We start from the raw sequence: 20,713 nt of genomic DNA, 5'->3' as shown, positions 1-20,713 counted from the left end.
GAGGTGACATTGAACGCATTCAGGGGCGACTGATGACGTTCAGGGGTGTTTGGAGTGGTTGGGAAGCATGCATGAGAAGACAGACATTGGCTTTCAGAGGCGACCGATGACATTCACTAAAGTGATGGTTTGAAATGTTGGGAGGTGACCTTGCATTCAGAGGCAACTGATGACGTTCAGAGAAGGCTCAAGACGTTGGAAGATGGCCAATTATTGAGCTGCACAGAGGAGATTCCTTTCATATTTTAACTCTTGAGGACAAAGTCACAACCTTCTCAATCCCAGTAGGTCCTCGCCAATGATCAATTGAGACAACAAACCTTTCATAGATAATGCTATTTTTTTATTAGTCATTGCTGTACAACATCCATCTCTATTTACAACATTACAACAAGAATTTGCATACACTTTAATTATCACAACAAAAAAGCCACCAGCTGGACGGACGATAACAAAACAAGTTTCTGCTATAAGAGTGAGTAGCCTGAACGCTCTTTGCAAGGATTTTTTCAGAAATAGAGCATCAGTGGTTTAGATGTCGGGTACTTACTTTCAAAAGAGTGTCAGGTCATTATTGTACATTTTCCAAAACAAACCCATTACTTAAGATTCTAAATGTCGCATCCTTATTCAAACTTAACAGTCAAAAATTTCATGAGTCTTTTATGTTTTCCTACGTGTGATATGGTCGTATATCACAACTTGAACATATCGCGGTGTTTCTAACGATGTTCTTGTTGAATTATCACCTGGGGATGGTGCCTGAAAATAGAAAAATAGCACAATCAACGCATGTACCTCACTCATATCTTAGACTGTTCACTTATGAGGACAGACTTGAAAAGTCAACCACACAGGTTAAGATTTCGGATGAATGTAGAGTGTAGGATCCAAAGAAAGTCAATCAAGAAACATACACAATTCTGCAAATAGCTCTTTGAGACAAATAAAGCTTGTGCTTCTGGATGATATTCTATAGTAGGTTGTGTTTTCTATGAGTTGCTAGTCTTACATCAATCACACAGCCTGATCCTGGATAACTAGGGGATTCAAAACATGATAAACAGATAATTTCCACTTACTTTTGGATCCACATTGAGTATCTTTCTGTCTCTTTTGTTTTTGAATAAAAGGCCTGAAGCATTTTCTGCAATGACTTGATAGTTAGGAGTGGGGTTGGACGTAGACGTCTGGGTTTCCCAATTGTAGAAGCTAAAAGCAAGTGTGACAAAGATTACTTTTTCCACCCAGAAGAACGCAAAGATCTGTCTTCACTGCTGATTGTTCTTCTTCTTTACAGATAGCTCCGATACGATAATGCGCTTAACTGTAGAGTCTGATTTTAATCGAAAATAGGTAAACACTACTCCATGATAACAGTAGGATCTTGTTCAATGATAGATAGTATCAAAACAATGATCAACAGTGCCTCAATGTCTTGCACTTTTGATGGCTTACGTCATCATGTTGCCATTAAGTAAGCAAGTGAAGTGCCTCATCTCAGTCTTATGCTAACATCTAAGCAAATCATATTTGAATAAATCTCCTACCTTAGATCTGATGGTCTTGGCAGTAGTCTCTTCCTTCCAGCAAAATATGGCTCAAAGTCTTCCGTTTTGAGTCTGTGTGCATAATCAATATAACCTGAAATCTCCTGACCCCTGGCATTCTTGTCTCGGATGAAAATTATTGTCTGAAAAATGCAATGATGAAAATATTGGTGAGGCTGAATAGTGACGGCACCCTTCAAGCCAAAAGGTCCTCTCTGGTATGTCAAGAAATCAATATCACAACCCTTCTTTAACTTTCAGTTGTTTCTCCCCGAGTTACGGTAATTGGTATGCCATTTACCAAAACGTGAGGGTAATTCACCGTACTTTAATTGAAGACCAACTTACCGTCATTTTGCCACTTCTGTTGGCTTCCTCTCTCTGTGCAAGCGAACGGAGGAAGGGGTCTTTCAACTCTTTCCCTGAACTGGCTAATGTCCTGCAAAAAGAACAGAGTTGACCACTTTATAGCTTTTTGTCTCAGGTTCATCTCTCAATTATCATTCATATCAATAGATGATAGCTGACTTAGGTTTGCCATTAACCCTCTGCACCAACGACAACATCATTTGAGCAGCAGTCGAAAACTTACTTTTGCTGACTTCTCTTAGAAAGCCTACTCGCTTCAGCAGCTTGTTTTCTGGCCTCAAACTCTTCTCTCTTCAACACTTCCCCACTCCCACGATATCCCAGCTCAACCAACTGCCTGGCCAGTTCTTCATCCTGGAAATAAAGAAAGAGTTAGACCCAACATGGTTGGTATTGTGACATGTGTTCTGGATGTGTACTAACCATGCTAACATCTTTCTTGTCTTTAGTGGCAATAGTAATTGTCGATAGTATTTGTTAATCTGACAATCAGATTCACTGCTGAATATCATAACACGAATGTATAACCAATGGATTGCTGCTGTACTGTAGTGTAAGCTACATTTATTTTTCGATTCGAGAATCGAATCGATTGTCGGATTTTTGATTGTTGTGGTTGTTCTGCATGACCGATTTCGGTTGATAAACGGACTAAATTAACAAAATATTCGACATGTTTAGGTACCTCAAGATAGTAGAGATCCAGTGGCGTTATTTGAGAGTCTAAAAAGTCTTCGTATGTGTTGAATTCGGTGACAATATTGTCACTTCCACCAGGCACTTCCTCCTCCATTTTTACGTTGCTATGGGACCGACGCACACACTTATGACACTATTATTCCTACATCTTGTAATAAATAACACTGCAGAAAGAATAAGCTGAACACAATAAACCTCCGAATTCGGCTTTATATCATTAAAAAAAGTTGATTTGTGTACTTTTTTATTTGTTTAACTTTGTATTTGATAGCAAATGATAATGTTTACTGTCGCGGAAGAATATACGGTTACCACGAAGATTTGGTTGATACAAAAAGCTGAACGACCGGGCTTGCGGAAAACCGACGGATTTGATTATTCCTAGGGCCAGGTTGACAGGTGCGCGCTGGGGACGGGTATCAATTAAATCACCAGGACGACGTTTACAAATGGAGGTGTTTTCGTTTTCCCCTCTTGTTCATTAGGTTTTAGAAAGATCTTTCCAGAGTTGTCTGGGTAAGTCCTGGGGCTGTTGGGGTGTCCATATATAATTGCTCTGCATCATCACCAGTAGTCTGTTTAGTTTGCACGTTCAGTTTGGAAAAATAGGCTGTCACTAGGTCGTTCAGCTTCAGTCAAGTTTTTTTACTATAGGCTAGCTACATAGGCCTACTCAATTATCATAGCCAAGTAGTAAGTAGGCCTAAGTAAACAAAGGCCCATGCGGCATGTATGGTGTGTAGGCGATTTGTTGAATTGGGCCTACACTACACTTACAGCATAGTCATTCAAGATCATTGCAGTTATTGGCTGATGTTGGCATAGCTTTCAATGGAAGTTTAATTGATGGTGTGTTTATGGTTAGAGTTTCCCTGTTGACCTCAATAATTACTGTAGGTAGACCTCGGGCAGGCCACGGCCACCTTATGTTACTGGTGAGATTTCTGTGAGTGGAGGTGATGTGCATTAATATCAACATGGAGATGTTGGTCTATGGACCAGGTGGAGTAGAGTGGCAGTAGTGTAGTACCCTGCTTTCAGTATTCCCATCATTATCACCCTGCCCCTCTTCTTTCCTTCTGACATTCAAACACAGTCATGACAGTCTCTTGAATAAGGTCCAACACTTATCATAAAATGCATTGTTCATATTTTCAGGCTAGTCAAAGATGGTGCTTACAGATCTCCCCTTTGATCGGCGCTCGATCATCCAGAGTCGATATGAGATCATAAGACGCCCGGGAAGCGCTCCACCGGAGGGCAAAGATGAGGAAGATGTGAGGAACGAGAGTAAGGAATATGCTGCATTCCTTCGGTAAGCAATGGAGGTTTTATAGGAACAGCAACTCACTGTCCTCAGTAGGGAGGTGTCCTGATTAAGGAGATAAGATTGAATGAAAATGACCAGTTCTGTAATAGAATCTGTATTCCTGCTCTAACAGAAGTGTCTGCTGTGACATTTGAGAGACAGTAAATGTATGAAATTGGAAGAAAAATTATAAATGTACAAATGATGAACATTATCATCAGATATTCTGATGTCTAAAAATTGATATCGTTTCGCCCCTATGCTTGCTTGTTTTACCTGATTTAAACATTGGAGGATGACATTTCAGGGATCAAAACAAAAAACCATCTAAGAAAGTGTAAGTCTTGGAAGATGATTTCATCATAATACGATGTGTAGAGCCTAGGCACAAGTTACTAAAAACCTTTTTTTTCAGCGTGGTATTGGTTGCCTCCAAAGCTAACCTGCACTTTAAAGCACCCAATACGGTTGAGCAAGAGCAGTCACATGGTTTTAGCACTCATAGTCATAAAATAGGAGCATGTTAGAATTATGGCTTGTAGTCATTTTCTTTCATCATACTCCCTTGCACGTGTGACCCCCCCCCCCCAGACTTTCTCCAAGTCATATTCTGACTTTTATTCATTTAGCGATGAATACCTCCATAATATGTAAGTGAAAAAGACTGTGTTAAATGAGATCGATTGACAAGTGTTACAGCATAACATATATTATCATTTCTGGTTTCATATTTTGATTTGCTTTGTCGCTTTTTTCATCCTATTCCACTACCCTTCCAAATCTAACTTCCCAATAGTTCACTGCTTCACTTCACCTCCCAAGGTTTTGTCATGTTTTCTCTTGTTTGCCCCAGGTATCACCGTGTTGAGTTCACATGCACATGCACCTCGCTGCTTCGCCGAGATTTTCTTGGGTCAAGTTTATTTGCAGTTGGCAGTGTTGTTCAATTTTAAAGGTTTTGGAAGGGTCTTCAAATTTCTCTTTTTAGGGGAGGGGGCGGGGTAAAAACCTTCTTTGAATTGTACTGGTATCGCATTGATTCCCCTGCAGTTACTACATAGATCGCAAATTTTCATATACATGAATTGAAATATCCATTACACCCCTTGACACAGACCAATACCTATAGGGTTTATTTATTGATAGCTTTTATGACCATCCTATTCATTAAGTTGAAAGCCCCTGACAGAGGAACTGTCACAACATAAAAGTTATGAGTGTCACAATGGCCGTCTATCCAGTATTAAAAAAGGACCATATGATCATATTGATTTTTGAATAGAACTTGGTTAATGCTTGAATGGCAATATCATTGAACATGTTGAAGGCACACTTACATGGACAACTGTATTTTGATGGAATTGATTTTATCACCTGAGTTACTACTACGGGTACATAGCTGACAAAGTTAGGCTTGAGGATGGACTGCATATGCATGAAGTTGAATATCATAACCAGCGCCTTTAATTTCCTCCAGCCCAATGCATGGATGGCTGTTGTAACTTTTGTTAGCTTGATGGTCCATAGCCATGCACTTGCAGGCAATTCATCGTTTATTGTTTTGTCGGAAGTCTTTCCCAAATTTTTTACACCATGGAGTCTGCAACCCCAGTTAAACGTTTTTACCCCTGGCATACTGATTGATAAAACAACGCATCTGTCGTAAAGTCCTTTGAATTATTTATATTTTCTATAACAGTGAACAGGAGAAGAAGTTTGGCCAAGGTGCATCTGTTGACAGCAAACTAAAGTACACTTACACTACATCATCCAAGTATGAACGCTCAGCCCAAAAAGATGAAAATGGCCGACCAAAAACCGTCATCGATTTGTCTTTACAAGTCGAGAAAGATAAGAAGAATTATGAGAAGAGGATCAAAACTATTGAGGTTTGTTGAGAAGAGGCAATTAGGAGGGTTAACTTACATGTAATTGGCCTTGCTGTTCGGGGTATAGAGATCTGTAGACCTAAGCAAGGGGTAATCAAAAGATGTTGTTTGAAATCAGTAGGCATTGAGGTAAGTTTTTTGAAAGAGTGAGAAAAACAACAGACAAACCATGAACAACAATGCTATCAGTGGTCATAAAGCAGGTGCAATTGAATTGGTCATAATGAGTTGTGAAACTTGTTTCTATCTGCAGCCTTTATTGTTGTGCCTTCTTTTTGCAGGACCATATGTGGCAACATAAACAGGAAGAAAGGGAGCTGAAGAGAGCAGAGGGAGACATTGTAAAAAACCAGAGAGCAGTCAGACAGACTGTCAGGGGTTTTGAACAATGTAAGGCCAAAGGATAATCCTGTCGGATTGTCATTTTGTAAAACAGTTGAAATAGAATGGACTCTAGTATGAAGAGAAAGAGTTCTACACAGTAACAATACTTGAAATTTCCATAGTTGCCAAATTTGTTTTTGTGAATAGAACCTCTCCGTGGCAGAGACAGCAATATTTGTTCAGCTTTCCTTCCTGATAAGATGTAGGCCTAATAATAATACCATAACTGTCCAACTTGTTATTTCAGCAATTAACAAGAAAAGATTTGCTGAGGAGAAAAAACTAGGTGTCGGCCTTGAAAAATATACACGGTTGCAGCGAGATTATACGCATAATAAAGAGGAGGTAAGGCTACTAACGCTTCTTTGGAAGAGTCACCAAATCTTGAAGGGGACCTGGTTGTATTCTTACTAATTCTCTGCCAATGAGATGCTGCTACAGACTACGGAAGGTGCTGCATATCGCCAGAGACTTGGCCAAAATGTGGATGTTGATGATGACCCTTCATGCCTAACTGTAGGAGCATGCAACAATTGCTCACCGGAGAGAACACAGAACTGACACAGATGAAGTATGATGATCGGTCATATAGAGTATTATTCCATGTGGTTATGTCTACTTTCAGTTAACCAAACAAAGGACAGAAAAAGTTTCGAATCTAGAGCATGCCAATAAAGACAAGGACAGGAAAGTTAAACTTGCCACGTAAGTATATTAGGTATTTTTCGAGCTATCAGAGTAGTACACATTAGATGACAGGTATTTGGGCATGTGGCACACTGAGGTTGTTGGGCTTGATCCCTGGCCAGTCCATTCCACATGTTATGAAGAGGGCCATGTCAGTATGTGTCCTTATGCTTCTTACAGGTTCAATAGCATTTCAGGTGGTCCTCGATTGACTGGTTTGTTTCCTTTGACTACAAGGCTTTCAAACCTCTCCTTAACTTGGCTCGTTGAGGCTGAAGATCTCTGTGCCAAAGATTGTACTCTCACAAGGCAATGAGCAGAAGAATGTTTGTTTACCAATCCGATAGGCCTACAGAACTTTGTGAATAAGATCCCAAATCTTATACTTCGGATCTCCTTTGAACCAGTGTGTTGCTTGGTTTCTTTTCCAGATCAAACTTAGCTCGGCAATATCAGTCAAAACTTGATGAGTTAGAGCTAAAGAGCGTTCAAGTTGACAGGCTGTCACGAGATTATGAGACTAAAATAAGATTAAAGGAGGTATGTTTGTAGTATGTCTCTTTTTACCTTGGCCTACTCCACTTGTAGTTTTGCTCCTAACACAAACCTTGCTGATTTCAGATCTGATCTTGCTAGAACTTATAAAAGCAAAATGCAGGAGCTAGATCTTCGTGATATAGAAATGGGTCGAATCAACTCTGAGTATACGACCCATTTACGCATGAAAGAAGTGAGTAGGAGTGCAGTTGAATACAGGAGGGACCAACCTGCTGTATGACTGCAAATGTCTTTCTAGAGAATGTCCTTACTGTAACTCGTGTAATGTAAACCATTCTATTTTCATGATTTTTGGGCTTTGGGAGGCAAACACGAACATTAGACCCCCTAAAAGGTTCAGCTCCGATTAATTAACCACAAACTTTTGGCAGCAAACGTGAAATTTTGGGAGGGTGAAAGGTCTGTGTATGTATTTGCCCAGTTTACCATGATTCAATATGTTTAATCTTTTTGTTTCTTCAGGAGGAGCAGTTTCGATTAAAACAAGAACTAGCTGAACTTGCCATAGCACTCAACATGGAGGCCCAGAAGGGAAGACAGACAAGAGTGGATGGGGAAAAGTAAGGAGCCTATTTCTGATTTATGTCGCTTGATTGTCACACCAGCTTTGGTGATACATCTGTTGTCCTTCGAAGCTGTCCTCTTTACAGCTGCCAGTGGTTGAGCAAGGTCTCCATCATTATTTCATGTATTTGGAACAAGCACATGTCCCAATACTGCTTTAGACTATTCAACAAAGAAGTTTACTGAAGGCACTATAATACTGGTGTTTGTCTCTGATGCTGACTGAGCAACGTGGCCCAGGCCTTAAACTTTATATCATTTTTTTCAGGGAGAGACGAAGAGAACTCCAAGCAAAAATAGATGATGACAAAGCCAATGAATCAGCCTTAAATAACAAGTTATTGTGAGTAGAAAGCCTTATTGATAACTTATTTCTTTTCTCTGATTTAAACTTCACACATGAGCAGATGAAGATAAACTAATTCCACACAATAGAATATGACACAAGAACTGGGTGCAGGTGTGTTGGTTGGTTCCTGTCTAAAATATCAATGGTGTTGCACCAAAATGTGCAAAGATCCAAAAATTAATCAACATACAACAACAGTACATGTATCAGAGAATGTGGTTGTTGAAATATGATAAAAGTATTTGCGTCGAAGGTTGAGTATGAGTATGACGTTAGTTGACATTTTTCCATTCCTTTCAGAAAAAGCCAAGGTGATGTAAAAGGTGCTGACATAACAAAAAGAAAGCTGAGTGCCGACCTGACATTAACAAAGGCTCACATGGCAATAAAAGCTCGTGAAGAAGGTCGCCATTTACAAGATACTCATATCAAACTGGAAGATAATCGAGCTCATCAACGCCAACTGAACCTAGCTTCAATGCATGCTGATATGGAACTCAAAACAAAGAAATTAGAACAGAAATTACAGGTAAGATCAAGGTTTTGGTAAATATCTTTGAATTGACCATGAAATTGTGAAATGACAGGGCGGAAGACAGGCCTTTCTATCCTCTTTGTTGATAGAAAGGGTACCCAACCCAAACTTACATACTCACAGAGCCACATTGCTTTGCCTGAAGTGGAGCCGAGGTTCATTGAGCATGCTACTTAGGTCACCAAACTTGCAAGATGATAGATTATCCTGTCAAATATTCATACATTGTTTCACAGGCCACAGAATCTCGAAAGATGCGAATGATGAGCCAGGCGTTGAGGGAGAAGAAAGAGCGGGAAGAGGCCCAGGAATCATTGCTCTCGCAGAAACATATCAAACGATACAATGAGCAGAAGCGAAGAGAACACGAGGATCATCTCAAACATTTCCAGGTGCGTCTCCTCTCCAACAGATCAAGAAAATCTAAAGCTCATGAAAATGTCCTGGCTATATTAGCCCTCACTACTAATTGCCCTATTTCATCTGCTGTATTTCATTGAGTGCCTTACATTAGGTAACATGGACTCGCTGCGGACTGGTGGCTCAAACTCTCAGCTACATGCAGCGGTCAAGAGGTTCCTGGTTTGAACCCCACAGACTCAAGGAGGTCTTTTTGTTCTAACTTTCCTTACTACACTCCGATGTATAAATGGGTACCAGTCAGAAATACTCCTGTTGCAGCCATGATTGAGCAGCTCATCGGAGTTCTACTGAAAGGTTTCAGGATGGGCCGGCTTTAACTTTTACATCATTTCATCCTTGTGTGGATTTCTAACAACTCAACTTGAAAACTTTTCAGAAAAAGGTCAGGAAATCTGAGGAGATTGAGCAAGACCTTTACGGCAAAGTTCGCAATGCTGAATATGCCAGACAGAAACAAGAACAATCTGTCAGACGTATGCAGAATAAACTCGGTGAAATCAAGAGAAAGAATGCTGTCAAGTTAAAGGAGGAGACAGTTAATTGTCAGAACGCGGAGAGAGAGATGGAACAACAGCTCATTAGGGAACAAGCTGAATTAGATAAGGTAGGGCAATTATTTGTTACAAATCGAACACTTGACTTCCTACCAGATGTATTCTAATTCTCGAACCAAACAAGAGATGGCTCTCCCCTATGCAAAGCGTAAACTTGAGGTCTTATCTGCTAAGCTGTGGCATATCTTTTGTATAGATGGAGCAACTTAAGAACAATTTTTTTAGCTTGCTTTGACAACATTTTTTAAGAAAACCTAAAACTTGAGGCATCTTGGCTATTCAAGGATAAATTGCTCTACACGCGAAGAATACAAGATGCCATGTACATTCCTGTCAGTGGCATCATTATCATCATAGCTCGAGGGTAGAAACGGGCCTGAATAGATACCCTTCTGAAGAACATGTCTATCATGCATTTTTCATGAAGTCAAGTTCCCAAAATAATTCACTTTTATGAGAATTTGTTTGCTATTGATTAACAAAACATTGTTGACTCTTTTTGTTCCTTTGTTTGGGTAACATTGGCAGTATTTGTTGACAGAAATTTGTTGTGTTGCTGAATGAAATGTACAAACTATGATGTCTTATACTCTTCCTTCAATTATTCATTTGTGCTTGAATGTGACATGTACTGTGATTGAAAATTGTCACCAGTATTTGCAAAATCTTGTTTTCTTGTTGAGCGATGCGGAAAATAGTCCTGTAGGTAGGGATTTTGTGCAATTCCCAGAATTGAATCTATTCTGAGCCCTTCTGATTCTGCCACACTTATAGGATATCACTAAACTTAGTCTGTTTACCAACACTTTGTGCCACTTTGTATGAAATATCAGCACAAAGCCTTATCACATGAGAACTATGATATTCCTACACAATGGAACAACCATGCATCACTAAGTTTGATCTTCTTGGCTAGCAGTATTTCGAGTTATCTCTGGGAATGAAAGGGGGAAGTGTATCCAGTGTCGCTTGTACACCTGATTGCCACAGCTCAGGTCCTAGGCTGGCGCCAGATGGGCCAGATTGAGCTACACTGTCATTGATGGTGTTTCTGCAGTCTCATAGTACATGTTTTCTATCGGTGTTGACGCTACCAAACCAGGCTCCCTATTAAACTGGTTATGTCAGTCACCTTGAGACCAATTGGACCTCCTAGCTCTTGCCTGTTTTCTAAGTAAAAGCCTAGGAAGGTGAGAACTTGGTTAATGACCAAGAGTAGATCACACCCGGTGTTGAATCCTACTAAATCTCTTCAAGACAGGCTTTGCTTCATTTGTGAATCATGCATTCAGCACACATTCAAAATAAAACTTTCCCCTGTGTTTATGAAAAGACTGTTTTCACTTGATGTCATGTCGAGCCCTGGAGACATCGATTGGGTTCCCCTGCACATATGGATTTAAACCATCGTCAGTAGTCTCCTCTTTGTCCTGGCAGAGTCTCTCAATGAAATCTTGTTAATCCATTGTACTCACTGGACAGACTTGCTGTCTCCACTGTCACTCACTATTCCCAATAAAATAATGAACTTCAGTTAATGGGCTGGACCAAGGGTGTGTTCTGTACACATTGGCGGCAAATACACTGCTCGCCTACTTGGGAGAGCTAATTATGCGTTGAAAGTGGCTTTTGATAATGAGTAATTTTCAGCAGAAAGATGGGAAATTATAAGTCTGGGATTATTTCACATTGAAGACAAAACTTTTTTTTCTGTCAATGTGGAAGGAAGAGCATAATCCACATAGTTGAGTCGAGTTTAGGGAAACTTAAAAGAGTGACTTCAGTCTTGAGGTGGTTAACTTATGCCCAAGGGCAGCCCAATTTCCCGTTCTATTTTGCTGAAAATGCCACCACTATCTGCCACCGTTATGTGAGCACATCCTGTGGTATTTCCAGCCACTGTTATATTGATGACACCATTCTTTTCTGGTTCAGCAGAGATGCATCCAAACACGAAAGCTGCGCTCTAAAAGTGAGAGTCGTGCCCACAGGCAAGTCTGTACTGCCATTGTTATTTCTCGATGATTGTTGAACTCTCCACCCCTTACCTGCCTTGGTTGCCGTCATGGTTTGCTTCAAATATCAGCACAGGGTAAAAAGTTTGATGCTACCTGGTATTGAGCGGTGTGAAGAGCAAGCCTTGGTATTGAGCGGTGTGAAGAGCAAGCCTTGGTATTGAGCGGTGTGAAGAGCAAGCCTTGGGATTGAGCGGTGTGAAGAGCAAGCCTTTCATGTGATTTGACTAACAAAGCACAATTGCAAGCTCACTTTGTAGGTTGATTTCTTCAGCTGTTTGTAGGATCACGAACAAAACAAACGAGAAATCTTGTCGCAGCGACCAGTGATGATTATCACGTATGAGACGTGAGCTTCCTATTTGCGGTGGTCATTACAGGTGCTGACAACAAGGATTGATGGTCACTGCAACCTGAACATCGCAGTGAGCCTGAACCAGTTTAACTCGAAGATGGACATTACACCACAAAGGGTTGATAACGATCGTCTGCAAGTTAATGAGATGAAAAACAACACCACTATGAAATAACAATTAGTGGTGCCTAATGGACTGGTGCCTAGCTTTCGGCTTATTGTCCCTTCTCCGCTTGATCTTCACATTCTATTGATAAGTCACATGACACCAGGACTTGGTTTCGACCCTGCCAATCTGTAACGGGAGTTTCCCTTGGTAGATTAATTTGTCTTACGACCTTTGGTTTCAGCACAAACCGTTGGCAAAACCAAGAAGTTGAGGACTTTTTTTGATCATTTCTTTCTTCTTCTCCATCTTTTCTGTTGCTTTAGGCAATAGTATATATCATGATGTGAAAAAAAGTAATGACCAAGGCAGTTCCATTATAACGTTAAACCTCAGGGATGTGTTTATTTGTAGGTATATACATTCCGTGAAGCAAATATCTGGTCGTAGTTGGATGGTTGGATTTGAAGTCAATTCACTGACTGTGATCGTTGATATTTCTGTCAAAGATCAGTGTAACTTCAAAGGTTAGACCAAGACTATCGTATACCTGTTTCTGGATTATGCATTCATCAAAACCGACCTTACACACGCTGTTAGATCTCTAGTGTCATTGCTGTCATCTCTACCAAAATGTTATTCAATATTCCTTTGATACCCAAGACATTCTCCCAGCCCTTCTGTTAGCTTTATTCCAAAAACCACCAAAGGTGAAGATATGGTCACAAGTTTGTAACTTTTGATCAAGGCATTCTTCCAACCTTCATAATTATACCTTGCCTTAGTCCAAGGAGTCAGATAATTCTAAACCCCCATCTGGCCATCAAGTCTTTTGCTAATCAAAGTGACAGGTTCAGTGGTATATGTCACAACCTGATTGTGTGCTGGTGGCTGTGTCATTGCCTTTATTTTCCTCATGTGACAAAACACTTGCAAGAAGTCAAGTCAAATTTAAAGTTTAGGCCGTTTTGACAATTGAAATAATGTCGCTATGGGAAAAGGAAAAGCTGTTTCATGTTGGCCGACACATTCTTGTGGTCTCTGTCTGTAAAACTTGGCGAGGAAGGACACAATTTTCAACACAGAGCTCTGTTGGTTGTTGTGTGGTGGCGCGGGGGGGGGGGGGGGGTCGTTTGAAAGGCCGCTGGTTATTTCAGTTTTCAGTTTTATGTGGAGTTAGGTGATGAAAACTAAAACTTTAGGGTGGAAGATGACAAGGCAACCAAAAGTTGGTGACAATGCCTTCAATTCTCTACCTGCTCCTTTAAACATGACCTCCTCTCAGGAAAACACTTGACTGGGGTTGATTCGACAGGTTTGGGGTGGTTTTTGTTCAAGGTAAACAAAAAACTGTTTGCTGTGCACTCAGTCACATATGCATATAGTAAACTAGTCAAAATCAGAAAGAAGTTGCTTCAATTCAAAATCACACGGATAAGTGCAAGTTAATATTCAAAATAAATACACACTCATCCCAAGCAGACATTTAAAAATTGTAGATTGTATGTGGGAGTGACTCTTTTGCTTGCCTATTTTGTCATTCAGGCAGGAACTTCAATGGATGGTAGCCTGGGTCAAGCTCTTTCACCCTTCACACCCACTGATTACACTACACAAAATGCCTTATCCATGATCAACCGGTAACCTGTAGATTGACCTGTGTTTTTTGCACTTAGTTTTAATGATGATCTTCCAATTCGCTCATCAAACTAGGTGAAATGAGGAATGAGTTATAAGATTCAGTGAGATTTCACGCAGTTTTGGATGTAACAACTCATTATCACAAAGAGCTGTAAATTATGTGTAGGAACAAGAACTGTTGTTATAGTCGTCCTTGTGGTGGGCTGTGCCCCGTGAGTATAGAGACTAACACAGGCCCATGTCTGGTGTAGCTTCGTCAGGCTACCATCAGCCCATCAAGAATCCTTGTCTGACTGTTCACAGACCTAATATCTCACCATTCATACGAACATGTCATATCCAGTTTGGGTTACTGTTTATACAGTCAATATGTACTGGGTTTGTTTATCAAATACTCAAATTTAAGGATCACCTTTCAAATTACATGTTTGCCTGTCACCTTGGACTGTCAGAAGCCACCAAGAAGTGCTTGAAAACACAGGACCCATTATAGTGAGGGGAATGGTCTTTTTTCAGAATACCAGATTCGACCTAAAATAGCTGGGTTCTTGGGATAGACATAGTCATAGTCTGATATAGTACAGAGCCACCTCTTGGCCACATTGTGTAACCCAATCTTGCTCCTGCCTGTAGTCTCCCTTTAAGGGATCGAGTTGATATTGGCAGGCTTAGTCCTCATTATTTGAACCCATGACCCTCAGGTTCTCCTTCTGACTGTAGTGCTGACAGACCACCCTTAGGTTAGTGTTCCTGCGTGGGGTCCAATGCCCAAGGCTAAAAGTCACACGACTAAGTGGCTCAAATAATACTTGGGTATCTCGTCAGGTCTTCATAAGACACTCAGTCTATCAAACCAAATTGAGACGTACAAGTATGATTTTACGATATTTGATGACATTTTAGCATTGTCAGTGTTCTTATCAGTGATCTCATCACAACACGACATATTTCCAAACAAGCATGCAGACAAGATAGCATCTCTGGTGAACTTTCCCCCTTTGCTTATGGCCAACAGCAAAGAGCAAAGAGGCCGGCGGGTGCCGGGACACCAAAGGTGCTGTAAAATAGCTCCACTTTATCAAACAATCCACCCCTGGGGGAAAGGGGTTCTCAAGTACACTTAAGACATCCTGAATATTAATTTTCCTATTTCTTCTTTCTAAGCGAAGGGGGCTTGAAAAGACCCCTACGGATGATGACAAAAGTTTGCAAAACGTTCCTAAATTAAACGCAGCTGGTTCCTTATGGTTATTAGACAAATCAGGCCAGGATTGTTCGAGGGTACACAGATGAAATACATCACATTCTTCCTTGAAGTCAAGAGGTGATTTTCACAAGCGACTGTCATATGGAAATAGCATCATTTACCCCAAGGGGTAGGGACAAAGCAAACATATGGGCCTTGAATATCACTAAATGGATCATACTATACTTGCCTGCTGCTTGAATCGTTCAAGCGCTACAATTTTCTTCTCCGGTGATCAATGACTAAGTTGGTGGACTCCACCAATGTAAGGGAGTGGGTAATTTGTTAAAAGTGCCTGTTGGATAGCCAAGTGCCAAAAAGGTAAATAGTCCCACTTGAAATGTAATTGTGTGACATGATGCAAAACATGGCACAAGCACCTCATTGTTACGACTGTGGAAAACTTTTGTGTTTGATTTGATAAAATGACAAGTTCTGTAAAGTATTTTCGTTAAAAATCTTGTCTTTGACATGTCACCTCTGTCATACTTGGTCATCCATCCATCTATTTTTCGGCTGGTCAATCTTGGTCCTTGATTTCTGTTGAGCTCTCACATGCAGCCTGCCCCCCTCCCTGATCACAAGGACCCATCCTCAGCAGTCAATTGATAAGGTAATATTACAGAACATGATGTCATCCAACGGTCAGATTCCGGCGACAGAAATCAAACACTGCTGATTCTTTATAAAGATGATTGGCGCCTTTCTTGTTTACCAAGTTGGAGCAAGTTTCCCGTCAATCTGAACCCTGTCTGTCTTACCCTGCTAAGTCATTGAGTAAAATTGGGCTTTCCAGAGACTGGATTTCACTGTAAATAGTGTATAACAATCGAAGGGTATTTTGGCGTGAATTGATACTCTGAGGGCTGATGTTTCTTGTGTTATATTTTGAGGTTTGGAGGTGAAATTTAAGCCGTTAAGCCAGTATGAAGCCGACATGTTGTAAGGTGACCCGGAGACTTGTGAAGAACACATCATCTTGGATTTCATCTCCCATCGATCTCCTATGGATTTGTTTTTTGTCTTAAATCTAAAAACAGTTTGGTATGCTTTATTAAGTTTATGTGAAGAAATGTGTAGCCAGTCCTGGATTGCTCCTTTAGTTCGGAGGTTTAATTTGAGCTGTAAACGTAGTTTGAAGTTCAAGACTGGTGTAACTGAAGACAGCAACCTGGTGGAGAGTACCTCTCCACTGTTGGAGAGTAGTGGGAAATATGATCTCTCAGATGATAGAATTCAAGATGACATGCTTTGATGAGATGTGTTCCTTGTAGATGTCATTTCTGACCAGGATAGTACATGGAAGCTTTAACAGAAGATTACTTAGTAGATTATGTTCAAAACACTGCCTCATTGTGAAACACACTTCGCTTGGCAGTTGGTTTTGCATGGTTGATGTCCTAACCTATCATTAGATCGTTAGGCCTATTTTACCATCAAATTGTGGTTGATTGTCGTGGAGAGGTGAATCGTTTTGAAAAGAATAATATTAACCGATCTGTTTAGTGTAACTCTAAGGAGTCTTTGTACTTGAAGTTGACAAACATTTGCCTTGGGCAAAACACCTGTCTTTTCAAAAAGGGGAAGTGGTAATACTTACAATATGTTCAAAACAAAATTATCAACCTTCATAGAGAAATTTGTGTCATCGGCTATAAGGTATGTCTTTGCAGTTTATAATAAATTTTACCTTTGGACCAACCCAAGTGGTTTATACCTGATCGAGTGTGACCCAAATCCACCCTGGCCAAATCAAGGCCTAATGGATTTTACATTGAAAACAATGCTGCATTGTAACCCAGGTGTTTTAGTGATATATAAGTCTCGAAGTGGGTTTAAACTTGGGTTGGCCTCCAAGAGCAGGTAACATACCAGTTGTGAATTATCAAAAGAAAAGTAAAACGAGTTACTTGTTGTTTGTCAGCTTAGGTGTTCATCTGTTTTCCTACCGTTGATAAGTGACAATTTGTAAGAGGTGATTGTGTGGACAAATTACTGGTTAAGTGTCTGGTCGGGTGGTGAATTGAACATGAAACTTTGGCAGGGAGATGGAAGTCTTGATTAGATATACCCGATAAGGTTGATTGACACTTGAAAGGACCACTCTAGGAGGGACAGTAGATTTCAGAGATAAGAGTGTGCAAGAATGTTGGATAGAAATAACATGGAACTACTATTAGCTACCCCTGGTGGCCCTGTCACTTCAGTGAGTAGACATTTCAACAAAATATCAAATCTAACCATCGGGAGAAGGACCGCTGCCATGCTTGTCATGAATTTCTATTTTGTGGTTTTCAAACCATCAGATGCCAATTGTTGCTGTTGGAGATTTGTTCACGATCTTTCTCTCCAGCGAGGTCGAAATGCCCTGAATTACCTCCACATTACAAAAAAACTTGTCTCATATTTTTTCCATTGCAGACCACATGATCAATGTTGCTCAACCCCAAACTGCAACCTGTTGACACCATTGACAACTTTGCACTTTACTTGCCCGAATTGACAATAACAGTCTCTAATCGTCTCCAGTTTCAGTCTAGTAGCGCAGTGTTAGGAAATCGATACCTAGGTTGGACAGCTCTTGACCAATCAAACACCAAGGGATGCTGTAATGTGATCGTTTACGATATCAGCCTTCTTCCTCTTATCTCTCTTCCTGACCAGTCGAGCATTCGGCACTTTCCGCTTCTCGGAAACAATAAGATCGTGTAACTTTCTAACTTGTTTCTTTCAGGTCCATGCCCAGCGTGAAGAGAATTACTTTACGCTCCAGAAGCACCGGGCGCTCATGCAAGAGGAGAAGCATCACTGCACGGAGCATGAGCGGGAACATGAAAGACTCATGCGGATAGGAACCAAGACGGAAATGGTGATGGTTTAGAGTGACGGTAACTGGAGACAGACGAGGGACGATGATATCATTGTCCCAGCAAGTACCTTTCAAGTAACTTTTCAAGGAAGTGTCAGGAGATTTAGCGTTTTTCTGTTTCTTCTTGAAGATGAACCTCTGTACCACTCACTTTGAGAGCTTACATTGACATGTAATCAAGGGTTGGCTCCCCCTTGTAGAGTCAAAAAGTAGAGTCAGCCCTAAAATGTTTGATTCAAGGAGTAAAACTATAAAAAGCATGTTTGTGACCTAATAGTGAAACATTCAATATGATCTCAAATGATAATGCGGGTTAGCAGTGGTGACACATTGTACATTTGCTTTATGTAAATGCTGAACATTATCACTATCGATATCAATTTCCTTATCAAGTATTCATGCTGGAATAAGATGAAGGCAAAATCTGTTGCAAATAAATGCTTTTTTACATGAAAGGAAGGAAACAGTTTCGTCGATCTTTTCTCATCAGTTGTTGGTGTGTTTCTCCTCTAAAATCAGTTGCTGTTATTCTTGTGAAGTGAATGGCTTTTCAGTGATAGCGCTCTCAACCACCTTCAGGCCATTTCCTGATAGAAATGATCTGTTTTGAGGTGTTTAACCTCATGACATTCAAAAGTGTTCACTTCATTCAACCAGACATCCTCAATAAGTTTTTTTACTTTTCTAAGTTGAAGAATTGAGAGGTAACGAGATGATTTAGGTAAAGGCAGACAATGTGTGTCTTCTCTTTTGAAAAGACTATTATTACCTGTTTTGTGTCAAGGAGCTTGACTCAGATATTAAAGGAAGAGGACCAGTTAAAGGCCATGCAAGGATTTTTGATTGAGCAAATCTGGTCTTTAAGGAGATGCAGGGGGCATAATGAGGTGTAATACTAGAGCAAGTCACTTTTCTGTTTGAATACAAAGATTCTACACCTTCATTTATAACTTTCATCTGACTCTTGATTAATGGCCTATTGAAGTGCAGTGGGAGTGTTGACGCAGTAGAATTACAACTTTGATGATATTTAATCTAGACTGCAAACATAACAGGCGAAGTATACCGTAAACCTGTTCATGATTCGGGAGGCAAACATGTAAATACTGGTCTTGTGCTGCACTCAGTGCTGTGCCCTTCACTTGTTACTATTAGACTGTATTTTCATATTTTTGATAGTCTTTATCCATCTGATGGCATTCTGTGATAACTCTAGCTATGTACTATGTATTATACTTTGTAAACCTTTACTAAAATGTATTTCTAGGTCTGTGTACAGTGCCCTTTAGTCTGTGATATGTCGTGTCGCTGAATTTTTCTTGTGAAAACATTTAGGATTTGATCAAGGTAGAATGATTGAAAGAGACACCAAATGCAAGTGTAAGATATTGTGTTATATCAAGAACTTTTGCTAGCTGTCCCATGAGGACGTGATGTTATGCTAATGAAACAGATTTTCAAGTCATTTAGGCCTTAAAATCGCTTGTATCGGTATCTTTCCTGTAATGTCTCAAAGTGCCTTTATTAAGCAATGTGCAAGTGAGTGATTTTAATCAATGCGACCTGCAACGTAGCCAGGCAATGTGACCAGTGATCGAATGCAATTTGTTTAACCAATGGGTGGCCACATTCCAACCACAATCGTCAATGTTGTAATGTCTGCCTCCCAGTTTGCTTTCAAAATTGCTCATTTGCACGGTGCTTTATCCTTCTCCAAAAGAGTTTGCTTTAGCGTAGGCTTAAGATGACAGCATACCTGGCCAATAAGATAGTTGCTATTGTAAATAATGTAGAATACTTAGTATTCAGTGTTTCAAGGGTGAGAATCTGATTGTGAGAGCACAAACTGCACGCGTTGATAACCACGGGCAGTAGATTTACGACAGGAATGAAAGTGTGGTCATGTTTGTTGTTTGTAAGCAATAACAGTTTTGTCCAAGGCACCACGATTGTTGAAGTTCACCCATCTCAAATTCCAATAAAGTTATAAAAATATCATATGACTTTGTTTCTTATTGGCAAAATCATGTAGCAATGTCAATCATGCAATGGTATTCATCTCCATATACCCTGAAGATGGCACAACATGATGTTGTCCCACCTATTCCACAAGTACCAAATTGGAGACGTCGACCAATGATCTTGCAAAATGGACCAATGGCGACCAGCCATGTAGGATAGGACGGCATACTGCACGAAGCCCTCAGATAAGTAATCTGGCTAAATGGTGTCATCTTGCAGGACTAACTCTACGGTGACAGGGCGGAAGTGCAGAGGACTACTGAGGACATCAAATGAACAGGATTGACTGTATAATGATAAGAAGATATTCTCTATGTCAGCCTGCTGATGCAGGATGTAGCACATGGGGTTGGACAGTGTGTCTGACCGGAAGTCCTACCAACTTCTGGAATCCCTCCAGTTGTCTTGCTGTGGCTGATAACTGCCAAGAAGTACCTCAAGCTATGTGTTTCCTGAAAGTGCCATTCATCGCCAAACTGGTCCAGACTTTACTTCCTCAAAGAGACCACTTGATTTGATGAACAAAAGTACAGCCCCCAAAGCATTCTCTCCATCCCCTTTATTACCGTTTAGAAGTAGTTAGCAAAGT

The 20,713-nt window shown here is 40.4% G+C and overlaps 2 protein-coding genes across 4 annotated transcripts; one reads left to right on the top strand and one right to left on the bottom strand.

Annotated features, from left to right (window-relative positions):
- Positions 1 to 321: 321 nt before the first annotated feature.
- LOC135497644 (cilia- and flagella-associated protein 299-like) lies at positions 322 to 2,737 on the bottom strand. The gene is made up of 6 exons (XM_064787476.1): positions 2,605 to 2,737; positions 2,143 to 2,273; positions 1,899 to 1,989; positions 1,551 to 1,693; positions 1,083 to 1,212; positions 322 to 762 (listed from the first exon to the last, which is right to left on the bottom strand). Exons 1-6 carry the CDS (start codon positions 2,710 to 2,712, stop codon positions 664 to 666), a joined length of 702 nt encoding a protein of 233 aa, XP_064643546.1. The 5' UTR covers positions 2,713 to 2,737; the 3' UTR covers positions 322 to 663.
- A 294-nt stretch (positions 2,738 to 3,031) lies between these two features.
- Positions 3,032 to 20,100, top strand: LOC135484161 (trichohyalin-like). Of its 3 annotated transcripts, none has more exons than XM_064765353.1 (14): positions 3,032 to 3,134; positions 3,777 to 3,933; positions 4,235 to 4,264; positions 5,627 to 5,816; positions 6,098 to 6,206; positions 6,448 to 6,545; positions 6,826 to 6,905; positions 7,509 to 7,617; positions 7,908 to 8,005; positions 8,278 to 8,352; positions 8,659 to 8,887; positions 9,130 to 9,285; positions 9,693 to 9,920; positions 17,968 to 20,100. In XM_064765353.1, exons 2-14 carry the CDS (start codon positions 3,788 to 3,790, stop codon positions 18,112 to 18,114), a joined length of 1,695 nt encoding a protein of 564 aa, XP_064621423.1. In that variant the 5' UTR covers positions 3,032 to 3,134; positions 3,777 to 3,787; the 3' UTR covers positions 18,115 to 20,100. The 3 variants fall into 3 exon arrangements, with proteins under 3 accessions (XP_064621423.1, XP_064621413.1, XP_064621432.1); XM_064765343.1 differs by lacking the exon at positions 7,509 to 7,617 and adding an exon at positions 7,319 to 7,427; XM_064765362.1 differs by lacking the exons at positions 4,235 to 4,264; positions 7,509 to 7,617 and adding an exon at positions 7,319 to 7,427.
- Positions 20,101 to 20,713: the final 613 nt, after the last annotated feature.

Source organism: Lineus longissimus, chromosome 1, assembly GCF_910592395.1.
Source record: "Lineus longissimus chromosome 1, tnLinLong1.2, whole genome shotgun sequence".
In the NCBI taxonomy this organism is placed as follows: domain Eukaryota; kingdom Metazoa; phylum Nemertea; class Pilidiophora; order Heteronemertea; family Lineidae; genus Lineus; species Lineus longissimus.
This window is presented reverse-complemented; position numbering and strand designations above follow the sequence as displayed.